The sequence below is a fragment of the Rhinolophus ferrumequinum genome, chromosome 17, assembly GCF_004115265.2.
Source record: "Rhinolophus ferrumequinum isolate MPI-CBG mRhiFer1 chromosome 17, mRhiFer1_v1.p, whole genome shotgun sequence".
Lineage (NCBI taxonomy): Eukaryota > Metazoa > Chordata > Mammalia > Chiroptera > Rhinolophidae > Rhinolophus > Rhinolophus ferrumequinum.
The window spans coordinates 7,999,019-8,025,583 of NC_046300.1; the positions used below are offsets into that span (position 1 = coordinate 7,999,019).

Below are 26,565 nucleotides of genomic sequence, written 5' to 3' on the forward strand. Positions count from 1 at the left end.
TCACAAGGGATAAATAGAACTTTATTTTAAATAAACATTTGCACTCTGTACACAGCCCCAGCGCCCTGGGGCTCAGTCGTCAGCCGACTTGCGCACATCAAAGCTGCCACAGGGTCCCCGCAGCAGCTCGGCCAGCAGGGCCAGCAGCCGCCCGTGCTCCTGCTGCACGGGCAGCGGCAGTGCGGCCAGCTCGCTGCGCAGGCTGCGCTCCACCATGCGGCCCAGGGCCCGGCGCAGCTCCCGCAGCAGCCGCACTGTGCGTGAGTCGCCCTCCAGCCTCAGCAGGTCACTGTCGCTCAGTGATATGGTGGCCCGGCGCCCATCATCTGCAGGAAAGGGGAAGATGGTGGGGAGCCACGGTGAGGCCAGGCCCTGGAGACAGCCAGCCGGGCGCAGCCGTGGGGTGGGAGACATGCAGCACCCACCACGGACGTGGACGTCCCCGTCAGTCAGTAGCAGCACAGCCAGCGGGTGCACCTGGGAGGAGTCCCGCACGAAGACGCTGCCATTGGACTTGACAGCCATGAAATACGTCAGCCAGCGGCTCCGTAGCCGGGTGGCCTCCCTGGGGAATAGAGGGCTGGGTGAGGCCCCCCCTTCTGGCCCATCCCAGCTGCCCTGCCCTGCCCAGCCCGCCTGCACCCCACCTGTTAATGGTCGACTTGTGCAGCAAGATGTTGCCTGATTTGGTCCTGTACGTGACACTGTTGGGCTTGAACTTGCCCTGCCGGGTCACCTTGCCCTGCCTCACCTTGAAGGACAAGATGGGTGGGCTGAGCAAGGCGCTGCGGACGGGAGAGGAGGCTGGGGCCCGGTCGCCCCTCCCAAGGCAGTACCTGGATGAGGTTGGGGTAGAGACCCGCCATCAGCACGCCCTTCACCAGCTCCTCTTCCTCACTGTACTCATTGCATTGGGCTGAGGCCAGAGTGCAGTCCGAGGGCTTCCCCACCAGGAAAGCCTCATAAATGTTCTCGGAGAACTGCTTGATGAGTCCTGGGAAGGCAAAGTCGGGGTGAACCCGGGGCACCAGGGTGTCTGGGAGGGCGAGGGGCTCGAGACGTGTGTGCGACGTGCTGACCATGGATGAAGCGCAGGCTGGGCGCGTAGAGCAGGTTCTCCTCCAGGTAGTTCTCCCGGGAGCTGCGGTCCTGCCAGCGCAGCACCTCCTCCCAGCCGGCCACGGCCCGCACGAAGGCCAGGTGGTCACTGCCACTGTCGTGGCTCAACAGTGCCTTCACCTGGGGGAGGAGGTTGGGGACGGGCTAGAGTTGGCCACCTCAGGACAGGAGGTGGTGCAGGGCTGCAGGGGAGCGCCAACGGGCCACAGGCAGGGACTGGTCTGACCTTATCCACCTCCGCTCGGTTCTGCAGGCTGCTGCTGAAGGGGTCCCGGGTGAGGCAGGAGACGACCACCAGCAGCGGGTGCAGGCAACGGAAGATGGCGGCCAGCACTATGGCCTTGGCCAGCCGGGGGTCAGTGGAGATATGGGCCAGGCGCTGCCCCAGGGTGGTCAGGTACTCCCGCTGGTCCAGCACCCCTGCAACAGGCCAGCAGTCAGGCACGTCCTGGGAGCCACTCCAGCCAGGCCCGGCCCCGCCACTCACCGATCTCCTGGAGCAAGATCACAGCCTCATCCACGGCCTTAATGTTCGGACTGTCCACGGCTTTGGAGAGGAACTCCACCGCCTACAGTGAAACAGTCCTGTGAGCCTGCGTTCCCACCGTCCACCCAAGGCCGGCCAGCCCGCCCGCCCGCCCGCCGTGCGCGCCGCACCGTCTTCTCCGGCATGTGGATCTTGGCCTGCAGCACCAGGTTCTCCAGGGGGGTGCGAAGGATCTCCGGCACTTGGAAAGGGACCATTTTCTCCAGCCGGCTCCGTGGGAACAGGTGGTAGGCAAAGCCTGACTGGCAGCGGCCCGCCCGGCCCCGGCGTTGGATCACATTGGCTCGTGACACCCACACTGTCTCCAGACAGGACACCTGGGGAGGGGACAGGTGAGCAGTGACCCAGATGCCACAGGACTTCCTCAGTGCCCCATGCCTGGCCGTCACCTCACTTAACCCAACAGCCCCACCCCAACAGGGACAATGAGACCCCACGAGTGTGGCCTTCTCCAGACACACAAGGCCGATTTGGGAGCTGGGAGTTCTTTCCCTGGGGACCCAGGAGATGGGGGCTACCTTGGTCTTCAGGTCGTAGCGCTCCTCCTTGTGCAGGCCACTGTCCACCACGTGCACGATGTCGTTCACTGTGATGGACGTCTCGGCGATGTTGGTGGCCAACACGATCTTGCGCACGCCGGCTGGCGGCTGCTGGAATATGGCCTTCTGGTCCATCATGGGGACGTTGGAGTGCACTGGAAGGCAGCAAGCGCGGTTATTTACGGGCATGCACCGGCCAGAGCCTCCGTGATGATGGCAGGGCAACGATTTTCACCCCATTCTCCGAAAGTGAGGCCCTGGTCAATATGCCCAGGCAAGGCTGCAAAACCAGCACCCAGGGTGCTGGGTCCCGCTGGGTCGGCCCCAGGACAAGTCGCGCGGAGAGAGTGAGTGCACACGGGCTCACCTGGCAGGATGAGGTACTTGCTCTCGTGAACGCCGAGGGCCTCCTGCAGCCGCTGCTGTACTCCTTTGATCTCCTGCCATCCAGGTAGGAAGCAGAGGATCCCACCTGTAGAGGGAGCTGCAGGTATGAGCGTGGCTCCGGGTACCTGGGGTCGGGGTCAGGGTGGGCACGAGCAGGGAAGGCACCCACCTGGCTCCCCGCGGGCATCGATGTGCAGAACCAGGTCAGTGACAAGGTCCAAATCCAGTGCACATTCGTCCTCAGACTGGAGTGGGGGCAGAGAGGCCAGTCACAGCCCCAGGCAGGGCCAGAGGTCGTGTACAGGACACAGCCACCGGGGACGCACGCAGTGAGGCTGACACCTAACATGTCCCCTGCAACCCTCACCACACCCCTGCCACAGCCCCCATCATTCCTGTTTCTATGAAAACAGGAAAACCAGAGCTTGGGGAGGGTACCTCGCGCCAGGCCCCCAGCCACAGGGACGGGCAGGGGCAGCCACCAAGCCAAGACGGGGAGCCCTGGGTGGGAAGGGGCAGCGCGCCCTCACCTCGTGGTGCCGGTGCCGGTGTGGGTACTGGTGCTTGCCCAGCTTGGCCAGGATGTCCTCCAGGTAGTGCTCCCTGACAGGGTACATGAAGCCGGGCACCTTGATGACGGGGCAGCCACCAAAGTAGCGGGAGAAGCGCTCGTTGTCGCCGGTGGCACTCATGAGCACCAGCCGCAGGGCGGGGTTGAGCCGCTGCAGGCCCTTGAGCAGGATCAGCAGGAAGTCCGTGTTCACGTCCCGCTCATGCACCTCATCCACGACCACGTGGCTCACGCCCTCCAGGCTGGGGTTGCCCTGCAGCTTGCGCAGCAGGATGCCCACGGTGCAGAAGAGCAGGGCCCCACCCCGGGCCGGGGGCTTGCTCTCTAGGCGCACCTGGAAGCCCACGTTCCGGCGCAGGGAGGGGCCCAGCTCGTGGCTGACCCGCTGGGCCACGGACACGGCCGAGATGCGACGCGGCTGTGTGATGATGACGTTGCAGCTAGCACCTCGGCCCTCGGTCACGTAGCGCTCCAGCAGCAGCTGGGGGATGCGCGTGGTCTTCCCACAGCCCGTGTCCCCAGAGATGACCACTACTGGGTGCTGCTCGATGGCATTCAGGATGGTGTCCCGATGCGGGTCCACAGGCAGCTGCGGCACCTCCTGCCAGACAGGCCCTCGCCGCCGCCACATCTCCAGCAGGCTCTGGCTCAGACGTACCTCCTCTGCCTCTGACAGGGGCACATAGGGCTTGCCTGTGATGGGGTCACTCAGGGGCCCGGAGTCCTTGCCCAAGGGCAAGATGTCATCACTCTGCAGCCGGAGCTCTGGGGAGATCCAGGAACTGTCCACGGGGTACTGGGTGGGGGACAGGAGAAACAAGTGAAACGGTGAAAGGGACGCCTTCCTCCTCACTCGCACCCAGCCCCTTCCACGTGACTCTCTGGGTCGCCCGCTGTGGCCCAACCCCCCTGGGCAGATGCCAGTCCAGGACTGCCCTGGGACCCTTGTGGGCAAAGCTGGGCTGCTAGGGTAAGGGCCCCCCCAGGCTCCATCCTCAATGGGGAAATAGGGATTACTAAGGCCTGTTGTGGGTAGAGAAGCTCTTAGTCTGGAGAAGATGGAGGTAGGGATGGAAGGGGTCCTCTTACCTGGTTCAGAAAGGTCTCTATCTTGCGGAGGATGGGCTCAGGCAGCTGGATGGTACACGGCCGGCGCTGGGTCTCACCCAGCTCGCGCAGGGAGGCCAGGTTGTACATGGCGTGCGTGAGCGGCTCGTTGTTCCGGTCCACCAGGCCCAGGCTCTGTGGGGGACACACAAGTCTCGCTCTGCCTGCCTCCCCAGAAGTGGCCCAGTGGGTCGGGGCTCTAGTGGGAAGTCATGCAAAGCAACTGCTTTTCTTTTCTAAGATTTTGGTTTCTGGCTGACATGACATAAGAGGGAGAAATGAGGAACCAGGAAAATGTAAATCTCCACCAAAGGAAATTAACTAGTTAAAACGAATGCAAGAAAAGCAAGCCCTGACACGTCCAAGCAGACAGTCTCACACTTGATGGGGGGTGGGTGTGCTCCTGAGAAACCTCCCACAGCAGCTGGAGCCCCCACCACTGGCCCATCTCACCTCCACAAATTGCCAACACGGACTCCCTGACACACCACACAGGCTTCCTCCGCCTCCGCGGCCTCCCCAAAGCCCACCTGCCTCCTATCTGCATGGCGCCCGTTCCATCTGTGACCCCATCATACAAACGGACATGGCATTCCTATTTATGTGGTTTGATAAAATAAGCCACTGGAAGGGAACCATTGCATCCTATGTCCCTACGCCCAAAGCCATCTTACCAGAGATAACACCTCAGGCAAGTGTGTAAAACCAATCATTTTTCTAGTGTTGTGTCCCCGTCACCTGTAATGTCTGGATGCTGCTCTCCCTCTGAAGGCCAGGTCAAACACTCCCTCCTCCAAGTTCGCCCTCACAGGAACCAGCATCCTTCCTACTTTGGTCTCCTGGTTGACCTCAAGGACAGGGATCTAGTCCGTGCACCACAGGAGGTACCAACACAGCCACGTCGCTGCAGGAGAGGCTTCCACCTTTTCCAGGATGGCAAGAGTTTACCGGCAGCTGCTCTGCTGGGCTGGGCCGGCCCATCGTTCCCTGAACATTGCTCCGGCAAGGGGCTGCTTCCTGAAATAGGACTCCAGCAGCTGCGAGGCTTCTGGTGCTTGTATCTGTCAAGCTAAATTCAGACCTCCTCCAAGTTCTCTCACTGAGCCCTAGTTCTGCTCTTGAGCCAGGGGTAACATCCATTTCCTTTTCTGTCACCATTTACCCCCGTCCCTGTCTCTCTTCTGTTCTCCAGGCTCTCGTTACCTCTCACCATCAGCTATATCTAAGATGCACTTCACAAAGCCAAACATGCACCATTCAGAGTAAAGCAGGGCCTCGATCCTCTACCAACTGAACCTCTAAACATGGGTCCAAATCACTAACTTCTCGGACAATCACGACACAAGGCTAACTCCCAGTGTTGGGGCATCTGCTGACCGCCAAAGCCCCTTCGAGGAAACTGCCAGCTGGAGGTCACCGCCTTTTCCTTGCCACAGTTTGCTTCATCAGTCTTCATCCCGGATAAACATCTTATTACTCGTTTTGGCCACAAAGCCCAGGTTCTCAGGATCTTTCTAGACACTGAGCTTGCCACTCAAGACAGGCACCATGTCTCCGCTTTTCACCATCCACAACGCAGGTCTCCTGCTAGCTTCACCCGAGTTCTGCCCACAGCGCTGAAAAGGCTGGGCTCACAGGCCAAGCCCTTCTAGAGGGACTGTGGCAAGTCCTGGGGACAGCAGCCACAGCCTGACAAACAAGGCTTGGACACCAGATACTTCCATGGCCAGGCCAAAGCCTGGTACGGTGGATTTCACTTCCTAAAACGTGGACCTGTTTGCCCAGGGCAGTGGGGAGCACGAAGACATCTCACGCTTCGGATCAGGGCCCCTCCTGAACTCACCTTCAGTTTCTTGCAGGCCAAGGCTGCCGCCTTATTCTCAGCCTCTGCTTTGCGACGCCCTTTGGCAACAAAGGTCATGGGACAGGGCCAGAGCAGAGTGAGGGTGGACAGCTTGGTCTTGGTGCCCACAGTATGGAACTGCATGAGGTTCTACAGGGAAGGTGACAGAGGTGGCTGTGAGAAGGCGGAGATTGAAAACATCTGCTGCATTCTCAGAACACCAAGGAACCCAGAGATGGAATTAACCGCCAGCTAGCACATGCCAAACACGAGCCACACGACAAGTGCCACCATACAGACAGACAGAAGAGACGCAAGCCCCCACGCCCAGCGCCTGGACTTGCTTCTCCTGTGCTGTGGATCACAGGTGAAGATGGTGTCCAGGCAATGGCACTACCTGCCCTCCTAACTCACTGTCCTCTCAGCATCTTCAAGGCAAACAGCTGTGCTGGCAGCTGTGTGCTAAAAACCAGGCACATCCTGGGGGAGCCAAGGCCCACGCCCGGAGAGGTCTGCTTCACCAGAGCCCCTGGGTGGGCAGCAAAGATGCAATTCACACCTCAGCGACACAGCTGCCACACCCCGACCCCTCCTTTCCTGTCCGCCACACCTGACAGATATGGCTCTCCCACAGTCCCCAGCCCACTCCCTGTGCTCCGGTGTTTTTACTTCCATTCTGTCCTCACTCTTCCACCCTCTTTGCTCTCCAAGGACCCCCCCGCTGGCCTAGGTGTGGGCTGGGCGAACAGATGGCTCAGCCCTTCCACACACCTGTAGTTTCCCTCCTACCTGGTCTTGGGGAAAACTAGGCACAACCAAGCCAGCTTCCCACGCCCATGCATTTTCAGGAGATCCAACTCACCTTAGCTGTGGAGGACGACGTTGCAATCTGAATCACCTTGGCCAGAAGGTTCTTGGGAAGCGGAAACTGGGTCAGAGCCCTAACAGCACTGTCATCGTCTGTCATTTCAAGGGAACCCCCCCTGGGAAGACCAAAAGTTTAGGTGAAAAAGCTCTATCTTTTTCCGGGCCAATTTCACCCCGGGCTCTGAGACCCCGGAGGCAGGACACTGAGTAGTTCCAGCAGGCAGCACGAAAAAGGTGACAGACTGGGCATCTCTGCTTGGCCGGTGACATTCAGACACACAGCATGGCCGACGCTCCCTCAGTTCCCCCAAACACATAAGAGGGCAGGGGAAGGCAGAGTGGTTGCTGGGCCTCTGAGGGACCCAAATGTCCTGAGGAAAGGGCCACGCTGCTGTTTTGCCAAAGCCCAGCCCCACGTACAAGACCACAGCTGGCTCTCCCCTGAGAACAGGCCAACGGACCAGTAAGTAACGGGGCACACAGGTGGGGACGTGGGGCAGGGGCCCTCCTGTCTCAGAGAACGCATCGCCCCACTCCCATGTCACAGTGCGGCCAGCTTCCCCTGCACCCCGCCTCCAGCAGTACCTGAGTGGGGTGTGGGGGTCCTGCTGGGTCATGGACAGGAAGTCGGTCACATCGATGGTCCCCTCTTCTAGCTCTTCCTCATCTTCCTCTTCCTCTCGGCCCAAGGAGCGGGATAGGCCCCCAGGGCCCCCTGGCCTGATGCTCTCGGGATTCAGCTGCCGCCAGGAAGTGGGTGGCATGGTGGGTTCCGGGCGCCACCAGCTGTCAGCCGGAGAGCCAAAGCGGTCGGCTAGCACGCGGTATTTGGCTGCATCAAACAGCTCATTCCGGGGACCCAGCAGACCCCAGCCCTGGGGGGAAAGGGGCGTTGTGAGGGTCTACACCCCCCTCACTCCTCAGCCTGCCTGAATGTGCCCAGTTACACTGTAAGTCCCTCGTGTGGGAGCCATGCTTTTTCACCTGTCTACCCACCTCAGCCCCTAGTCAGAACTGGGCACAGAGAAGACACTAAAAATGTCTAGCTTTGGCAGATGAAAATGACAAGGTAAATTCTTACACTTCTTAGACAAAAGACAACAAACAAACAAAAAAAACAAAACCCCAACGGGAGGCAGACACATTTTCCAAGTGAGCTAAGAAGCCTCAGCGAGTATAGCAATTAAGACACATGTAGCTCACCCTACAAAACAGGTACACCTTGTGACACAAGCACGCTATGCTCCACGGGAAGGCTCAGAGGATACTGCTCAGAGCAGTAAGGATGGTGAGAGGGGCGCCAGCATCACCAAACAGGACCGAAACTAGGGTGAAGTGAGTGAGGTACTTCCCTCAGGAAAAAAAAAAGAATCCGATGCTGGGAACATATTCTAGAAATAACCTGCAGTGTTTTTAAAGCCACTTATACAAAAACATTAGTTTAAAACGTATTGTAGTTTCATTGTTTTCTAGAGAGTATCAAATAGAACATCTGCCGAGTCTCTGCATGTGCAAAAACCACCTGGAGCATCAGCAGGACAGACGACTCCTGGTCTCTGCCCTCAGGAAGCTCAGAACCTAAGAAGGGGAACCGAGCTGCAGACGACTGGTCTCAGGAACAAGAAAGTGAGAAGCTACAAGAACAAGGAGCAGAGTATGAATAAAGAATCGGTTCAGGAAATTCAAGTTGGGAGTGGTAAAGGCAACACAGCGAGACATGGCCATATGACAGTGGACATGGACGTGTCAAGCAGGTTTCTGACGTTAGGGCCATGTGACAGTGGTCACAGCACGCTTGTTCACAAACAGCCAAAAGGCAGAAGTAACCCAAGTGTCCATCAGTGGAAGAATGGATAAACAAAATGTGGTCCACGCACTCAGTGGAATATTATTCAGCCTTAAAAGGAGTGAAATCCTGACACATTACAACATGGATGAACCCTGAAGACATTATGCTGCGTGCAACAGCCAGTCACAAGAAGGCAAGTATTGTATGATTCTACTTAATGTGAGTTTCTTAGTCAAATACACAGAAGCAGGAAGTAAAATAGTGGTTGTCAGGGGCTCGGGTGAGGAAAACTGGGGAGTTAGTGTTTAATGGGGACAGAGTTCCAGTTTTGCAAAGATGAAAAAGTCCTGGAGATGGGTTTGCACAACAACGTGACTGTGCGTAATATTACTGAACTGTACACTTCAAAGTGGGTAAGATGATAAAGTCTGTCTTTTGTGTCTTTTGCCACAAGTAAACATACAAACAAAAAAAGGCTTTGAGCACAGACAGGGAAAGAGGAAGGGCTGGGGAGCAATGTGCTCGTGACTTGTGCACAGGCTGGGTTTAAAAGGTCTTCCAAGGTCCAGGGAGGGACCAATTTCTCCCCCTCGGCACTACTGACATTTGGGCCAGCTCATTCTTTCCTATGCCTTGTAGGATATTTAGAAGCATCCCTGGCTTTGCACCAGTACCATTCCTCCAGTTGTGGCCACCAAAAATGTCTCCAGACATTGCTAAATGTCCACTGGGGTCCACCTCCCCCTAGTTGAGAACCCTTGAACTCTATGGGAGACAGAGACTTCTTAGACATTAAACACAGACAGGGTGGTTGAACCTCTAAGTCAAGATTTCTCTAGGGAAAAGGGGTAGAGAAAAAGAGATGTTTACAAAGGGTGGGAGAGGAAAAGGGCCTTGGGGAGACCCAGAGGGAAGGAGGAGCAGGTTGTCATCCAGAGGCTGAGGAAGGGACGCCTGGCAGTGCCAAAGCTACAGAGCATTCGAGCAGAGCAAGGACCAGTGGCTAAGGGCTTGGTCAAGCATTGTTCCTGTCAGTCAACAGTCAGCTGCTACACGTCCCACTGTGTGGATGTGAAGGTAAGCCAGCGACCGCAACACTGGAGTAGAGAACACGCAAAGCACAGCACGGAAGCTGTGTGCGGTGGACGCAGGGCCAAGGGAAGGGATCAGAGAGTACACTGAAGTATTTCTGAAGTGTACAGAAAAGAATCAGAAGAAGAATCTGAGAAGTAAGTAAAAGGGTGGGAGAGGTGGGGAGGGGACACAGAGAGGGGACAGAGAAAAGAGCGGAGTGGTTGGGGACGCCGGACAGCAGAGGAACTTTCCTCCTCCAACGTAGGAAGGAGCAGACACAGTGAAGGCCGGGAGCCCATGAGCGGAGAGAAGCCAAAGAACAACGCTGACAGTTTTGCCTTGTCAGAGCAGAGATGAAGACCTAGGACCCTGAGTAAGATTCAAGGTTGGCACAATCAATGAGGAATGGAGAGAAAGGTTGGAGAGAAGGTCTACAAATGCTTGGAAACCAAAAACCTGAAAGCAACTATGTGCGACCACTGGGAAGTGAGAAAAACCAGTATCATGCTTCCATTACAAGTAAGAGAGGACATCTGGCTCCAGGGAAAAACCCCCATTAATAACGGGAAAAAACAGACAGAAACCCAAATAGACGTACATCCACGGTGCTGTATGTAGGGAGTGTGCTTCACGAAGGGGTTCCTTTCTGTGGTTTCTGAAACCTCAGAAAGTAGGTAACTACAGTAGCAGGAAAAAATGCTATTCCCTTGTTGGCTGAACAGCAAGAAAGGAACCACGAGGCGGGAAGGGCTCAGGACAGGTGAGTGGTTGAACCCTGTCAACCTCCACCTGAAAGGACATTAGAGCAAGGGGCAAGGAGTGTCCCAGGAGAGAGGTCTGCATGGCTTTTGCTAGGGGAGGGTCACCTTGAACAGCTGGCAGGCCGCAGCTGCAGCCTGGCGCTCAGCGTCAATCTTCTTGCTGCCATAGCCTTCGACCTCCACACTCTTGGGCCACTTTATGTGGAGGGTGACTTTCTGGGGAAGAGAAGACAGAATCAGGACCCTTGCCCCTCCAGACTACAAAGCTGTTGCACAGCCCGCGGAGACTCAGCAGCAAAGCCACGGACCTCACGGCAGCCGTGCAGTACAGACCCGCCTGCATCACTGACTCCTTGTAAGGCTCTAGTTTTCCCATCCTCAAGCCATTCGTCCCACCTAGTTGTCCTGCTTCTTCGAAGTGCCATGTTCTGGCCAGGGGGCAAGGTGGAACCCATCTTTAATGTTAAAAATCTTCCTTCAGAATGGTTTGCCTGCAGGCTTCAGTGGGTCCCAGGACAGACAAGGCTGTTGGAGCAGGAATTCCCATCGTCACCTCTAACCCTCTGCAGTGCCAGTTAGTTGACTGGGGGGCTGTGTTAAACAAGATGAGAAGCCCTCACGTCACCTGCCCTGGGCTCCCTTTCCCTAAACCAGGCTCTTCTTCAAACCCAGATTTGCTCTGAGAGTCTCTGCTGTTTTCAATTCAGAAATGGCCTCCTTGACAAAGAAGTCTGAAGGAGAAAAGGGCAGCCAGTCTTCTTCCTGAGAGTCAGACTGACACGTCCCCGCCAGCAGTGGAGTTACCTTTTTCTTCGGTCCATTTGTATGCACGTAGACCAGTTTGTCTTTTGCATGTGAGATGCCCAGGGCTCTTCCAATCACACTGTTGAGAAGGTTTTTGGGCTGTGGGAATTCTTTTAATAGGTCCCTAGAAGCTAAGAAAATAAGAACAAAAGCATTATAGTTCTTTTTCTTTTAAAAACTCCACGGGATGTGTATCAGGGCATCCCTGGGCTGGATACAGAGGGTGTTGGCTCATGACCCCAAACCACCCAGGAGCATCATGGAAAAGGAGAGCAGAACGGCTTCGGAGTTTACAAGGGAGAGTGGGGCTAGACCCACTTGCACCACCATCTCTTGAAGGAGAATGGCCAATGACCTACACATCACAGAGGGAACCAGCCAAGGAACCATCCTTTTCCCCACCAAGCTCCTGATTTAATACGCCAGCTATAAAAGCTGAGATGGCAACAAACCCCCTATTCTAATGTCTGGAAGAAAGCAATGAACAAAGAAAATAAAAATCCACCACACACACAAACTGGAGATTAAGACAATGCAAGACCCCTCCTAAAATCAAAGACACAAAAGGGAGGATTCGCCCTAGTCTAAAATACCAGGTTCCAGCTCTCAACTGTCCTCAGCACCCTACAATAGGTCTCCCTAGAGTCAGACTACATGTAGGGACACTGATTAGAGACCGCCATAGCTGAGACACAGGTGTGAGCTATTCCTTCCCCGAGTTCACTGGAGTCACATGGTGGCAGGAGGCAGCAGAAACCCTGAGAGGTACCTCACTTTTTTACTTGGACCAATCCCAGAGCACAAATGAGTGAGATGTCCACCTAGAGCCAGCTTGTGCCAGGCACAGGGCTTAGCCAGACCATGAAGAAGCCTCCTGGGAGCATCTAAAAACAGAAGGAAGGGCCCCAAAGCACCAGAGTAGCCCTTCAAGAAATTCATGGTCAGAGACCGACAGAGGAGAGAGGAAGCCTTTTCATTCGCCACTCAGTCTCTGGCATAGTCAACTTCAAACCAGCTCCAAAAAGGAACTTTGTAGGGGGTACATACGCACACACATGCACCTGCACAAATCAATCCTAAATCACCCGGGGAGCTTGTTCACAGCACTGGACACCAGATCCCTGGGTTCTGATATAGGGAAAAGCTCCTCCAGGAGTTCTGATGGAACCCTGCTGCCTGGGCTGAGGCTGCTTCCTTGGGGCAGACTCCTGTGCAACTAGCCAAGAGCGACGATCCTGTCTGGCTCTGGCTCCCTCTAAATGATAACTTGCAAAGCAACTAAGAATCAAGCAGTCAAGAAAGAGTACTATCTAAGTTGACTCAAAAGAGTTTGATTCCCAAGGACCCAACTTTAAATAGCCCACTAGACCCACAGGTATAAACAGACCTGTGCTGGTGCCCCCTCCAGCTCTATGGGGCAGGCAGGCAGAGGCCAGCGCTCTCCATCCATCCCTGATGGGCAAGGATGCTCTCACCAGTTTCTTTCCCTTCACTTTTCAGGAGGCACAGCGCTGCGATCCACCACAGCCATCATTCCATCTCTATTTGAGACCTTGACGTCTCAGGTGTATTTGGGGCTTTCCCCCACACTGGTACGTATGTGCTTTACCCTTGATGCTCTAACGCTTGACCACCCATCCGGGCGACGTTTACCCGTTTTCTCCCCCTCTCTCCAGGTCCCGCACCTCTCACCTGTTCTTGCCGGGTGCAGGCGCTGCAGTCCCAGAACCTCTGCGCTCGGGGTCCATGGGCGCCTGTGCTACACTGAGCTTTAGAACAGCAGGGCTGCGACCCGCCAGCGAATAGCGGTCTCGATCGGACAGTGGGCCCAGCCCGCCGGCCCGACCCCGGCCCGCGCCCCTAGCTCTGCCATCCCCAGGAGTCAAGGGCGTCGCGCGACCCGGCCACTGCCCTCACCGTTCACCACGCTTCCGTCGCCTTCCTCGGGCCCGCAGGGAGCCACCCCCGCCTCGGCCTCGGTGGCCTCCTTGTTGCGGTCGGGGCGGGCGCAGTCTGATGAGAAGCCGCGCGAGCGTCCCTGTCGCCCGGCAGCGCGGGGACCAGGCTGCCGCAGGCGCGGAGAGACGCCGGCGGCCAGGGCCATGAACCTCCTGGCGGCCGCCATCGCGCTCCCGCCGGCCCCCGCGGTCCCGGAGCCAGGCAGGGACAGCGCGGAAGGGCGGGACCGGGCGGCCCGCGCGCCCCCTGCGGGACGGGCGGACCCGGGGGCCGAGCCGAGGCGGCCCCAGCCGCCAGGCTCCATCCAGCCTCACACAGCACAGGGCCTCCGGCGCCCAGGCTCTAGTCAACCCGTGAGCACGCCGGCCCTGGGCCGGACCCTGCCGAAATCACTCCCCGGTAAATCTAAACCCACCGACTCGTCACCTGAATCTGAGGGAGGAAGAGGGAATGAGATATTTTGGGAAACAGTGCAGACCTTAGATCAACATCCATCCGTAAATACCTCACGAGCCCTGACAAATGGGCTTGCACTCCAAGCCACGGTGTTAAGAGAACTGCACTGCAGGCCACCCAGTTTTAAGAGAACTGCTAAACGAGGGCACCCCATCTCCCTGAATGGCTTACAGAGAAACCCGGGGAAGCATCTGGAGCCAGGACAGGGAAGACCTCTTGACCGTAACCAGACCTGATTTACTCCCCAGCGCTGGCGTCGGAGGTCAAAGGCCTGGACACTGCACCCAAGAACCAAGCTGGTCCAGCAGTGAGAGCCTGAGCTGCCGTTCTTCACCTGTTTAAAAACCAGGTGGGATTGGACCAAAACTACTCCGCCTATGCTCTAGCCAGGCTCGTTCCTCTTCTGCCTGTTATGGCCCTGAGGAGCAGGGCCTCGGGTCAGCTGCGAATCAGACTGAACCCGCATTTTGAGGCAGTGACAATGACAGCAAGGGGGCTTCAAAGTCTCATTTGCTTGGAAGGAGGCCTTGGTCAGAGGTTGGCAGTGCAGTTGGGGGGGTAAGCTGGGAGGGTTTTGTTTGTAAACTCTAAATCTGACACCGGTGATCCCCTGGAGAGCTTATTAAAACATGGCTAGGAGCCACCGCCAAGAGTTTCTTAGTCATTAGGTCTGGTGTGGGGGCCCGAGAACCTGCAGTTTTGACAAGTTCCCAGATTTAACAAATTCCCAACACTGTGGGAACCACTGGCCAATGGCAAGAACATGGGGTTTGAGTACTAATATTGGGCTTACTTAGTCCCAACTTCATCACTTACCAGCTGTGAACCTTGGACAATGGCATCAACTGGGAAAATTAGGGCAAACTCGCTCTCCTCATTTGGCATGGCTGTGCTTAGGGTAAGATGGGAACGTTTGGAAGGCAGCTTTGCTGAGTGCTCTGTTAGAGAAGACCCTGCCCTCTGAGGTCTGCGGTAACAGGGACAGGTGCCTGAGAGACAGACCCAGGGCAAGATGGGGCAGCTTCGACTCTCGCTCTTGTATTCCTTCCTCAGTTGGTTTTTATCAAGAAAGGGGCTAAAGTAAAAGCGGCCTTGGCAGCCATGATCTGACCTCACCAGGAGACACCACCATCTGTACCAAACGCTCCCACCCAGCTCATCCACATTGGGATGGCAAGACCCTTGGGGCAGAACGTGATTCTCCAAGGGCTTTGAATTTGGACAAATGGCACTTTAATTGGCCAAAAGCTCAGGCATCCACCCAGCTTCAGGAGTATTCAAGGGCTCTTAGCAGCTCAAATTCCCTCAAAAGAATCCAGAAGCTTACAAAGTCTGGTAGTGGCAGCAGGGGCTGAGGCCAAATTTTGAAAACTGGGGTGTCTGAAAGCTGGAAAACAGCCTAGACAGAAAGACCCGGAGGCTGAGCCCATCACGGTGCTTCAGGAAGCCCTCAGTACAGCACTCTGCCTTGAGAGCCAGCAGACTCAGGCCAAGGTGGAAGCGATGGTTTCATGGTTCTGCTTCCAAGAGGCCAACGTGGAGGGATTGGCCAGGAGTTAATTGTTCAAGCTGAGTGACAGGGATGTGGGGGTTCATTATACTACTTTCTTGATTTTAGAAAATTTATTTCAAAAACATTTGAAATTTTATGTGAAAAATAAGTAAGTAAATAAATAAATAAATAAAGCACCAGGGGACACCAACCAACTAGTTGGTTCTCAGGGAGCACCTTGTCCCCTTTTCCTATTTCATTTACTTCATTTGGGCTCTAAGAGCTGGTGTCACCTTGAGTAAATATTTCATCTCTACAGACCTCATTGCCTCTTGTAAAATGAGGATAACTCTTAGACCAGCTCTTGAAACCCTTCTGGTTCTGTAATCTTCTCTCCCTTGGTCTAGAGCAGGGATTGCCAAACTATAGCCTGCAGACCCAATCTGCCCACTGCCTGTATTTACAAATAAAGTTTTATTGGAATATAGCCATGCTCATTTCTTTATGTATCATCTATTACTGCTTTCATGCTATAATGGCAGAGTTAAGTAACTGCAAGAGAAACTGCATGGTCCACAAAGCCCATTTACTCTCTGATCCTTAAAGAAAGTTTGCTGACTCCTGCTTTAGGGGACCTTGAAGAAAGTTACAGGGGCTCAGGCATGCACCCCTTCCTTTCCACCAACATTAAGCCTTCTCCTCCACTCTCTATTCTTTAGGGAGGGAGTGTTGACTCGTCTGCCTGTAAAAAAGAAGGGAAGTTCTGAGAAAAGAAAATGGTTACTGGCTCAGAGGTTTGTCCGCTTATTTCTGGATCAAGCACACCATCTGGTATCAAACGTGCTAAACAACATCTAGCAGCATGGAATTACAGTGTAAAAGACCCCAAAACTTTGGAGGCCCCAGGAAAAAGCAACAGGAGGAAGCCCAAGAGAGTCCAGACTTTGGGCAGAGCAGAGAACTTCTGGAAGGAAAGAGAGAGGGACCACCGACACCTGAAGATACCAGGGGTCTCAGCCAACGTCCTCAACCATAGTTACTTTATGGATGGTCCAAACGGCAAGAAATGGTCCACTTGATCGGGAACAAGAAAGGTAAGGAGGTACAGGGGCTGGGTGGCCACCCTGACCACCCCACCTGTCCTCACGGCTTTCCCACTCATACACGTGAGCCACAGGGCCCTTAAGGTAAACCACCACACCAAGAGGAAGGGACACATCTGTCTGAGAGAATGGACAGGAAAGACCAGTTCCAGGCCCCCAGGGTCCTGCCGGGAATGTTAGCCATGTTGCTTTCCGGTGCTCTGCGCCTCCGATCTGGGTGAGTGGGCAAAATTCACAGGGGAGGCTTAGAGGTGTTTCTTAGTTTATTCACCGTTTACCTTAAAAAGAGGCTTTGGTCAGAAGTTGGCAGTGGGGTGGGGATGGGGGTGGGAGGGTGTAGCTTAGGAAAGAAGGTGATAGTATTTCCCAATTCCACATCTGACTCTGATGGGCACTATAACCTATTCAAGTGGCCACAGTTTTTCTGAGCGCTGTTTTCCTGTTTGAACGCCAGAAGACTGTTTCTGCCACATCCTTCCTTCCTGCCTGCCACCAAAGCCCCTAGAGAATCAGAAAACATGGCAGAAAGGTCCCAGTGTCATATGTGGACTAAGAGGTCTGTTACTTCTGTGATGAAGAAACAAAGGCAAGAACGCTTTCTAGAGAGAGAAAGAGAGAGAGAGAGAGAGAGAGAGAGAGAGAGAGAGAGAGAGAGAGAGAGAAGGCAGAGATGCATACACCCATGGGTGCCTTCTGGAGGCACAGCTGTGAGGAGACAATCATGCTCAAGGTCTGTACCCCTCAGGGGAAGACAGGGTGGGGCCTGACGGCCGCCCCACAGGGAGGAACTGCCCCTCCCTAAGGCTGCGACCTTCTCCTCTGCATGTGCTCAAGGAGGCACTGCCTACCCGTACTGCCTGCGCCATCCCAACTAACCATCTTTAAGCTTAGCCAAAGCACATCTGACACTCTCAGAGCCACTCACCTGCCATGTTGGAAATGTTAACGTTCAGCCTTTTCGAGTTACAGGGCATTTTAAGAAAGAAGAAAAAAAGGGCAATCAACTCTTGTTTTGGCAATGGTAGGGGGCAGCATTTCTTTAACACCTAAGTGGGTGTGCAAACTGCATGGGAACATGGCAGCCGCGCGTGCTGCAGAAACCGAGGTGCTCTGTGCTCCCTGCACCCTTCCCGAGTGCTTACCTTCAAAGCACTTTACAGACAGAGTCTAAAGGGGACATGCTATCTGTCTCCACATGAGACAAAGACTCTATGACCTAAAACAGCGTCTGTCTGCTAGGCTACTGGGGGAAGGGTGTGCACAGGCAGCCAGTGGGGCAGAGAGAGGCAGCGTCAGGACAAGAAAGAGACCACAGGAGCACTGGTCTTAGCAGACCTGGAAGAGATCTAACTCTGAAGGAAGAGAAGAGACGCTCACGGGCAGAAATGCTTCCCTGGGTCCTATTACTGGGCCCTTCCCTGGATATCAGTGGGACCTGAGCTGAGCCGTCCCGAGAGCTCTGACATTCTCCCTGACCAAAAGGGAGCCAGATGGACTGAGAGGCAGATTTTAATGTCAGTAAAGTGCTTTGAGGTGCTGGGGGAGACAGGAAGTGATTGACCAGGCATCCCCAAAGCCTCCAAGATGGAGGGCGCTGGGATGAGTCTGGCCCTGCTACAAGTGCCCTGTACTTTTTAAACCACCTGAGCCATCAGCCTAGAGGAGCCAAACCCTGCAGATGCTCCATGCTGGTGCCGAACAGCCAGACTGAGCCTAGGCTTCATTCCTGGTCACATGAGAAGGCCCAAGAGACCACAGGGTCTAAGCCATGTAGCCAACGACCATGACATATAGCCCAGACCTTTCCATGTGATCGCACCCTGAGGGCTCCAACTGCTCTGCTAACCCCACTCCTCCTCACTTTCCAGAGGCCTGGCACCCGGGCTCCCGCTGCTGCCCACCTCCCCAGACCCTGGACCAAACTGGTGCTGGAGGCAAGGCTCCTCCCTTACCTCGCGAGATGGTCCCTCCAGGGGCAGGGTTGACACACATGGGTGGAAGGCGGGGTGGGGGAAGTTTGCACTGACGCTGCCTGTGCTGGGCCCGATCTGGGGAAAGAGAGAGGGCGTCAGGGCGGTATCTTCTCACCCCTCACAGTTACAGACCCCTGGACTGACTCACCCCAGGCCATCTGTGAGGGGCTCTGGGCAGCACGCTTGCTGGGCGGTATCTGGAGCCAGTCACAGGTTCTGAGCAAGTGTCACCAATGCCACACAGAAAGAAGGCAGTTGTCTTTTAGAGATGTGATGATACATGATAGCCTTGTAGAGTTCCCTCCTTGGCTCTCAAAAAAGCCCTCAAACTCTTCCTGTTCCATTAGCCACCTTCTACGAGTTTAACACCCACCCCATGTACTTCTCTATAGTCTTGAGTTGTGAGGCTGAGACAGGAGAAGAGTTGAAAACTGAAAAGCCATAGTACCGTGTAAACCCCTGGGGTTCTTCCACTTGTGCCTTCCACTTTTGGTAGCTGTCCTTGTATGGGTTCCCCAGAGGGCCATTCAGCCACCAGGCCTCAACTCTATTTCTCCCATAAGCCCCCGCACAATATTAAAGTTGTGTGGTTTTGCAGAAAACACATATAGTGTCAGAATAGAAATGCCTGTAGGGTCTTCTGGAACACAGTACTTAGGACCAAGGTTTATTTTATCTTGGAACTCACTCCAGCTCTGTCTGGAAGCTAAGGCTGGAAATGACCAGCTTCACCTCTCTGTTCCTGTTTGAGAAGGATTCATACCCAGGGATGCTGGATTTGAAAAAAGAAAAGAAGAATGATTTGATTACTGATTATCTCATTGAGCATTTTTAGTAATTGGGGCAAAGCTGTTATAATCCCACATCCCTGAGCCCGCTTCTGACCATGGAGCTTGAAAAAATTGCACGTCCTTGCTGTTGATCCAGTGCTTTTCAGTTTTGTGCTCCCTGTAAAAGACTCAGTTTGCTCTTTGTGGCCTGATTCTGATGGCATTACAGCTGAGAGACAAGAAACTTATGTTAAGTTGCTGACAAAGGCAACAACAGGTCACTTACCAGGCACATAAGTATTCTAATTGGGGGGTGTTGGCAGCTCTGTTGAATTACATAATGGGAAAGATGGTTGCCACAGGGAATTGCTGTAGCCATCACCATCAGAACCATCAAATGGCCCCTGCCACTGAGACTGGTAGCCCCTGAGTACAGGAAGCCTCTCTGAGACGCAGCTGTCGCCACCCTGGTGTCCCCTGTGCAGCAGTTGCCCAGTCATGCAGCCACACAGCACACTGCATGCTGAAGCCAGGCTGTCACTCTCCAGCAAAACATCAGCTCTGATCTGCACCCCAGATAAATCAAGCTACTCACATTTATCAAAGACCTTCCAACCCAAGACTAGGTGCTGGGGACAGACCCAGTGCTTTTCTACATCACCTCAAATCTTCACTATATTCCTGAAGATAAGGGCTGGGAAACAGGATCAGGTAAGTTAACACCTTGCTAATGTTGGTGGGGACCAGATTTGAACCCCAGCCAGTCTGACTCGGGAGCCCCAAGACTCACACCACATGACATTTCCTGTCAAGAGTCATGACACCTTAGGGAACTCATGATCTCATCATGAGGAACAAAGGAACATGTAAAAACTCTGTAAGAGGTAAATAACAGTCTTATAGAACAATATAAAAGTGTCACAAGGCCACACATGACCAATTGGCAAGATCATGATGTAAACCACAAGTGACATCAACATTCAGAAGACAGGAGAGGGCATTCGGCCTTAGAGTCAAGAAACTGAAAAGACAGGTTTGCCTGAAGGACAATATTCAAAACAGTGACTTTCTGATTGACGGTTTTCCCTGAGACTTCCAAGCATGAACTGGCTGTTGGTGAGAACACAACACTTACCTGTGTGGAAGGCAAGGCCCCAAACAAGACTATTAGTCCCGAGGCTACTTAATTACTAACGCAGATGGTGAGTTTACCAGGTGTCAGGCCCTGTTCTAAGCTCTTTATGTGTATTAGGCCATCTGATCCTATGAGGCAGGTACTATGATCTGGCCCACTCAACTTGTGAGGAAATCGCAGCAGAGGGGCTCTGTCACCTGCTCAGGCCTCCTGAGCGAGGGGCAGAACGGTGACATGAACCCACTGGGTACCTGGGTCTGGAGCTTTTGCTCAGAGAGGTTGCACTGCCTCCTGCTAAACTGAGTGCTAATGATGTCACCATTGATGGACAATCTCTCAAACAAATCCATCCCAGCCTAGGAAGTAAAATCACAAATGCTATGAAGGAATGTTGCCCCCAAACTCTCTCACCTGGTACCATCTCCCTATCACGTCCGAGTTAAATGGAAAAAGGAGGATCGTGACTTTATTGGGCCTCCATCTCTTCACAGAATCACTGCTCTTAAGTCAGAGACGCTCCCACGATAAGAAAGCCCATTTCCATCCAACTTCTACAAAGTGGACCACAAAGCCCACTGATTAGCAGGGAGACATAAAGCAATTAAATGTACTTCATTTCCAGCCCCAAATGTGCTGTCCACACTAATCTCAAGTTCAATATTGCTTTTTTCAGACACAGTTAACCCACAACCAAACCAGGATGACAGAGATTAATTTTTTTCATGTAATATGGAAACAGAGGGGGCGGCTTAAGACAAACAAGGAGGCAGGAAGAGACTGCTGTGCCCTGGTACATCCAGCCCTCCTTCTGGCCCCATTCGGTGGTGACACAGGGTACCAACCAGCCAAGATTTCCCAGGCCTCTAGGAGCATAACTTGGAGAGGAGACACAACGGAAAGATCTCTTTAATCAGCGGTTAGGGAAGGCCTCTTACGGTTCTCATTTATTTGGAAGATGCTTAGACAGGAGCCTCGCGGTCAGCCTCAATACAGGCGACAGGCCTTTTACTCTATTCCCTTAAGGAGAAAAGTCACGGTGTGGGGACAGAGCCAGGAATGCAGTTTCCAGGCTCTCGGCCTCACGTGGAAAGGTGCTGGCTCAGGTAGTAAATGGCCATCAACTGTGATTGGATGGCCATCAGCTGTGGCTAGTTGGCCGTCAGCTGTAACCAGTGAGCCATTGGCCACTAATATAACTGCTGTGGCTAAGCTAGCAGCAAATGGGGGCTAGCAAGAAGATGGTGGCTGAGCTAGCAAGTGGCAGAGTGTGGATTGAGGATTGCAGAGAGGCGGATTGCAGCTAGCAAATGGGGAATCGGTCGGTTGACAGAAAAGCGGACAGCAGGTCGCACGTCGTGTGAATCCAGCCTCCAGTGAGACTATAGTGGTATGACTCCCCTACTTATGGCTCCGTGGGTCTTCCTTTTTGGCCTCACCGTGTCCTGGGTTCTTGTGTGGGGAGCAGGAGCTGAGACCCCACCGGACACCCGTGTGACACAGGCCTGTCTACAGCACACAAAGCCCTCGGGGCCCTTGAAGTCCTTATCAGCTACTTCACTTCCTGTAAGCAGCTCCTAACGCTACCCTCCCGCCCTGCCAGAGCTCAATTCTGCCACTGCTGATGCAACTCTCTCACCCCATCTGCTGGAGGGCACTGATTTCAAGACTTGCCACAGCTTCCATGACCAGCAATATAACAATGACTCCCTCCACTGCCAGCAGCGTTTATGGAGACCAAGCACGTGCAATTGCTGTGCTAGTTACCATGGATGATAAAAGAGCACAACAGGCCCTGGCTGCAGGGAGCCTCCAATCTAGTGGTGCAATATTTCATTTAATTCAGAATAGATGAAGCACCAGGTATGGTGCTGAGGCAAGTTGGACAGAAAAGATTGCCTTTGGTTGACGGAATTGAAAACGGTTCATGGAGGAAGGAAATGGTATAAAACACTGGCCTGGAAAAATTCGTAGGATTTCAATAAGTAGTGACTACGTGGGAGAGGGCATTTCAGGGGGAGGGGTGGCAAATGTACACCAAGGCCTGGGCGAGGGGTGGCATGGGTTATGAGGATCACGTGTGATGGAGGACTCTGGAAAGTCACCCAAAGAAAGGGTCCAAGAACAACATACTGGTGAGGGGTTTTCACAGCCTTCACAGCTACCCGTCACAGGGAAGGGCACGAGGTCAGAAGCACAGTTAACGTTCTTACCTTTTCTGAATGAGTCCAGGCTGAACATTTCTGGCCAGGAGGGAAAGCTGGAATCCTAAAAAGGATGGCCGAGAGGCAATGGTGAATATTCCCAGTCCAGGAACCCAAAGGGAAGACTTCAATAACACAGAGAACACTGTCCAGAAGACGAGAGAAATGAAGCTCTTTGCTAATGAGCCCCAACTGCTTCTCCCAGTCTTAAGGACGGAAGGGCCATCTCCACTCTAGAGTAATTACATGTCTCTGTTTCTAATTGAGAGCTTTCTTCTGTGTCCTAATCTCCCTGGACCCTGCTAAACCGAAGGCGATGCATTTCATCATGAGACATATACTTCCATCTCATCAGAATACTTGCAGTTTTCCTGAGACTTCTAGGAAGAAGCGAAATTCTACATGGACCCCTTTTCTCATGTGGCATCAGGAAATGGGACTGATGACAGCTTTAAGGATACACTGGCTTACTGGGCTTTCACGAAACTGAGTGAAGCCCCTGAGAATGGGACGTGACTGACAGTATCAAACAGTATCTATAGTGATTCAAAATAAAACGCTTTTCATGGCCGAGTTTCTAATGTTAATAACAAATATGAAATTGATAGTTCAACTGTTGGCCAAAAATTTTGGTGCATTTTGCTCATTAGTACATTTAACTGAGGAATCTACCTAGAGACTTAAAAAAAAAACCCCAAAAAACCACAAACAAGTAATGCCTCTGGTTTAACAATTTTGTTTTCGAAAAACACGCAGACTCATAGATGTTTTTAACAATGCAGTCCTCCTGGGTTGGTGCAGGAACACTATGTGGCCTTAGTTTAAAAACATCTACACAATGCTTTAGCAAATCAGGGTAATGTTCAACATTCCCAGGAGTCTACTGGGGCCTATACGCCTGCTCCTGACTGTTATTCCCTCTTAATCGGGGGATGGTGGGGGGTGGAGGGCTGACCTGGGGCCGAATCTTTCAGGTCCATAGCAGGTCTGCCCTGATGGCCTCCTCTCCCCCAGGGATGCCGGAAATTTCAGCCGATAGGATATGGTAGCTCAGAGAGAAAACTTCAATACAATATCAACAATGATTCAATTTACTTTAAGAAATTACATTCTGTAGACGCCTTCTATCCAAAATAAAAGAAGAAAGGTGTAATTTGAGATTCTAATTTTAAAGAAAACCTGATTATAAAATCTAAAACATCTAAGTGATTATTTAAGAAACAATACTTTCTTGCTACGAAATTATAAGTTAATTTGCTTGTAAATAGGCTTTTGGTTTTGCTTTTAAAAAGTCCCCAATCCTCTCCATGCCAACACTATCTCATGTAACATATCATATAACACTCTCTTTTCCTGTATCAGTCTAAAAAATATAGTATGATATTCAAGATAGGATCTTTTAAAGATATTTCAGAGCTCTAGAACATTTCACTGAGATCCAAAAGAATGCTGCCTTCCTTGTCATACAGTATTACGTCGGAAACCTTCACAGTTCTGAGTTTCTCTTAAATAATTCAGCGATAAGTAAAATAATATTATGTCAAGATTTCTTGCATAATGAAACACCATTTAACTCCAAGTAGAGTCACTATGAGATGATTCAAGGACAGAGAGCTTCCATAATGACTAATTAAAAATGATACCCGTCATCTAAGATTGTCACAAACGAACTGAATATATGCCTTTTGCTTCACAGTGGGGCTGAGCAGCACAGCCAGCATGGCTTTGTGTGCGTGGCTAAGCCAACTTACCTTACAAGAGCAGTGGAAGTCTCCGATTTTGTAGGCTTTTGAACTGGAGCTGAATTCTCTGCTTGCTATTCCTCATCACGAGGCTGGGCCTCCTCCTGGGAAGTACAACCCTGGGTCCCTAAAGAGATGGCCCCCACAGGGAAAGAAAGTTGCTCCGGGTCATAGAAATTCATTTACTAACTTTGACAACAAGGACAAGTGTTGTTAGTGGTGTGAAACACACACACTGGACCCACTGGCCTCACTTCAGGACCTGCCGTGACCCACTCTAGACCCATCAAATTGTGAGCTGCCCTTCATCAGCACCTGTAAGATACCAAGAAAGAGACCTCGTGGTAGAGGGGTTTGTAGGTCTGAGAGCATTTTCTCCAAGCCCAGAGCACCGCCTACTGCATTCTGAATTCTGCTCCCACCATGACTACAGAATGAACCCATCTAAGGGAGATAAAGCAGCTCTTCCAGAGTGGGGAAATAACTAGATGTTGAATGGCATTTTTAGTTTACAAAGTACTTCCTTAAACATTATCTCACTTAGTCGATGTAACTACCCGATGAGGTAGGAATTCTCTTTCCCAGAGAAGGTTACACAACTGGCCCATGATCCCACAGCTGCCTCAGGGCAGAATGGAAATCTGCTGGGTTGCAAAGCTTTCCTTCCTTATGCTACACTACTTTTCTAATTCCCATGATATCATGTCATTACCTAGATGTGCCATGGGTCAGTCTTTGCAATAACACTTTATAGTGACACCTTCAAAAGTTGAAAGGGGCAAGAAGTGCCCAACTGATAAACTTAGGACCACAGCCACATAAGTTAAAACACATGGAGAGTAAATATCTTTTGGAGGTAAAGGGATACTCTACACAGGTTTTTAAAAAATGCAGCAAAGGATGTATTTCTTGTTCCTTAAACAGCTACACAAATAAAGAACACTATCCTCAACCCCAAAAACGGTATCAGGAAAAGAGTCCTTTCTCCAGAAAACTCCAAACCTCCAAGAGTTAATGTAAATTACAAGATGTGGTCAGCACGCACGATGACTGTGGGATGACTGCCTTCAGAGAATATGCACAGGAAACCATCAGACAACGTCTCTTTTCACTCTGGCCAGTAAGTTGCAACCAAAAACAGGTTGAGGGGCTGCAAGTGGCCGTCTGCAAGTGGCCATCTGCGGTACACCTGCTACAGTGTGTGGCAAGCCCCTGTGGACTGGGGGTGCAAAGTGGGACAACCTGTGTCTTGCAAAATCACAATTAAGGTGACCAATGTTGCCACAAGAGGACTAGCTAGACAGCATGCTGAAGCCATACTCCTGGCTTGGGGGTTCTGAGGACCCCTGGGACTCCAGTTCACTGCAAACAAAGAACCCAACATGCGTTAGGTCTTCCCTGCGAAATGGGACAAGGCACCACCAGCAAACAAAGAACACCTCACCCCTTGGCCTCCCCCAGTGACAAGGTCGGTGCAAAAGGGGGCAAACCAGGGCGGACAGATTGCACCAGGCCTCCCTTTGGACGAACGGTCCAGGCCACACGGGGGGCAGACAAAGGTCCCAGGGCACTCCGGGAGCTTTCTCCAGGCCCTGCTCGGGAAACCGAGCATCCCCTAAGGCGGAGGCGTTGTTGCGCCAATGAAGCTGCCTCTCCCGCGGCCCCCGTGGAGCCCCTGGCTACCAAGACGGCCCCAGCGGACCTGTTTGCCCCCCGCCCCCGCCCCAGCTCCATGGCAACGGCAGGCCGAGGCCTGGCTGCCCACGATCGGCCCGGCCGGCTTCTCCCGCAGGCCTAGGATGCCCGGCCTGCTCCTCGGGCCCGCCCGCTCCTCCGCCCCACTCTCCGCCAAGACGGCGGTCGGACCCGGGCCCCTCCTCGCGCTGACCACCCCTGGCCGCGGCAAGCTCCTCAGGGGGGCACGAAAGGGGAGAATAAAAAGCCCAATTCACCTGTTGTTACAGATGTGAAACAAGCCTCGGTGCACCGCGCATGAGCCGCGGGCCCCCCCAACCACGGCCAGACTACAACTCCCACCAGCGTTGGCGCGGCCTTTTCCGGGTCCCGGGGCGGAAGTCCCGCCCGCCGCCTGGGCGCTCTCCGCCCAGCCTATCTGGCCCCGCCTCCCGCTCTCAACCCTGCGTTTCTGCAGGTCTCGAGCGGGTTCCCCTTCAGGGACTCATAGCGGCCGCTCGAGGCTCACGCGGGCGGTCGGCGAACCCGCGGCGAGACCCCGGTGCAGGGCCCAATGGGGGACGACCGCAGCGGGCGCAGGCGGGACTTCCGGCAGAGTCGCGAACGTGTGGGCGCGCGTGTAGCTCTGGGG

General features: G+C 53.5%; 1 protein-coding gene across 9 annotated transcripts; it reads right to left on the reverse strand.

The window, feature by feature from the left end:
- On the reverse strand, window positions 1-26,320 carry DHX30 (DExH-box helicase 30). 9 transcript variants are annotated; one of them, XM_033131638.1, is made up of 24 exons: window positions 26,192-26,320; window positions 24,249-24,366; window positions 23,453-23,559; window positions 22,507-22,561; window positions 18,371-18,466; window positions 17,344-17,372; window positions 11,409-11,539; window positions 10,710-10,820; window positions 7,566-7,855; window positions 6,976-7,096; window positions 6,114-6,263; window positions 4,253-4,405; window positions 3,123-3,959; window positions 2,762-2,837; window positions 2,573-2,677; window positions 2,185-2,360; window positions 1,777-1,983; window positions 1,607-1,688; window positions 1,346-1,539; window positions 1,080-1,239; window positions 837-994; window positions 648-751; window positions 426-565; window positions 1-326 (listed from the first exon to the last, which is right to left on the reverse strand). In XM_033131638.1, exons 3-24 carry the CDS (start codon window positions 23,475-23,477, stop codon window positions 73-75), a joined length of 3,654 nt encoding a protein of 1,217 aa, XP_032987529.1. In that variant the 5' UTR covers window positions 23,478-23,559; window positions 24,249-24,366; window positions 26,192-26,320; the 3' UTR covers window positions 1-72. The 9 variants fall into 9 exon arrangements, with proteins under 9 accessions (XP_032987529.1, XP_032987530.1, XP_032987537.1 ...); XM_033131639.1 differs by having other exon boundaries at window positions 24,249-24,554; window positions 26,192-26,280; XM_033131646.1 differs by lacking the exon at window positions 23,453-23,559.
- Window positions 26,321-26,565: the final 245 nt, after the last annotated feature.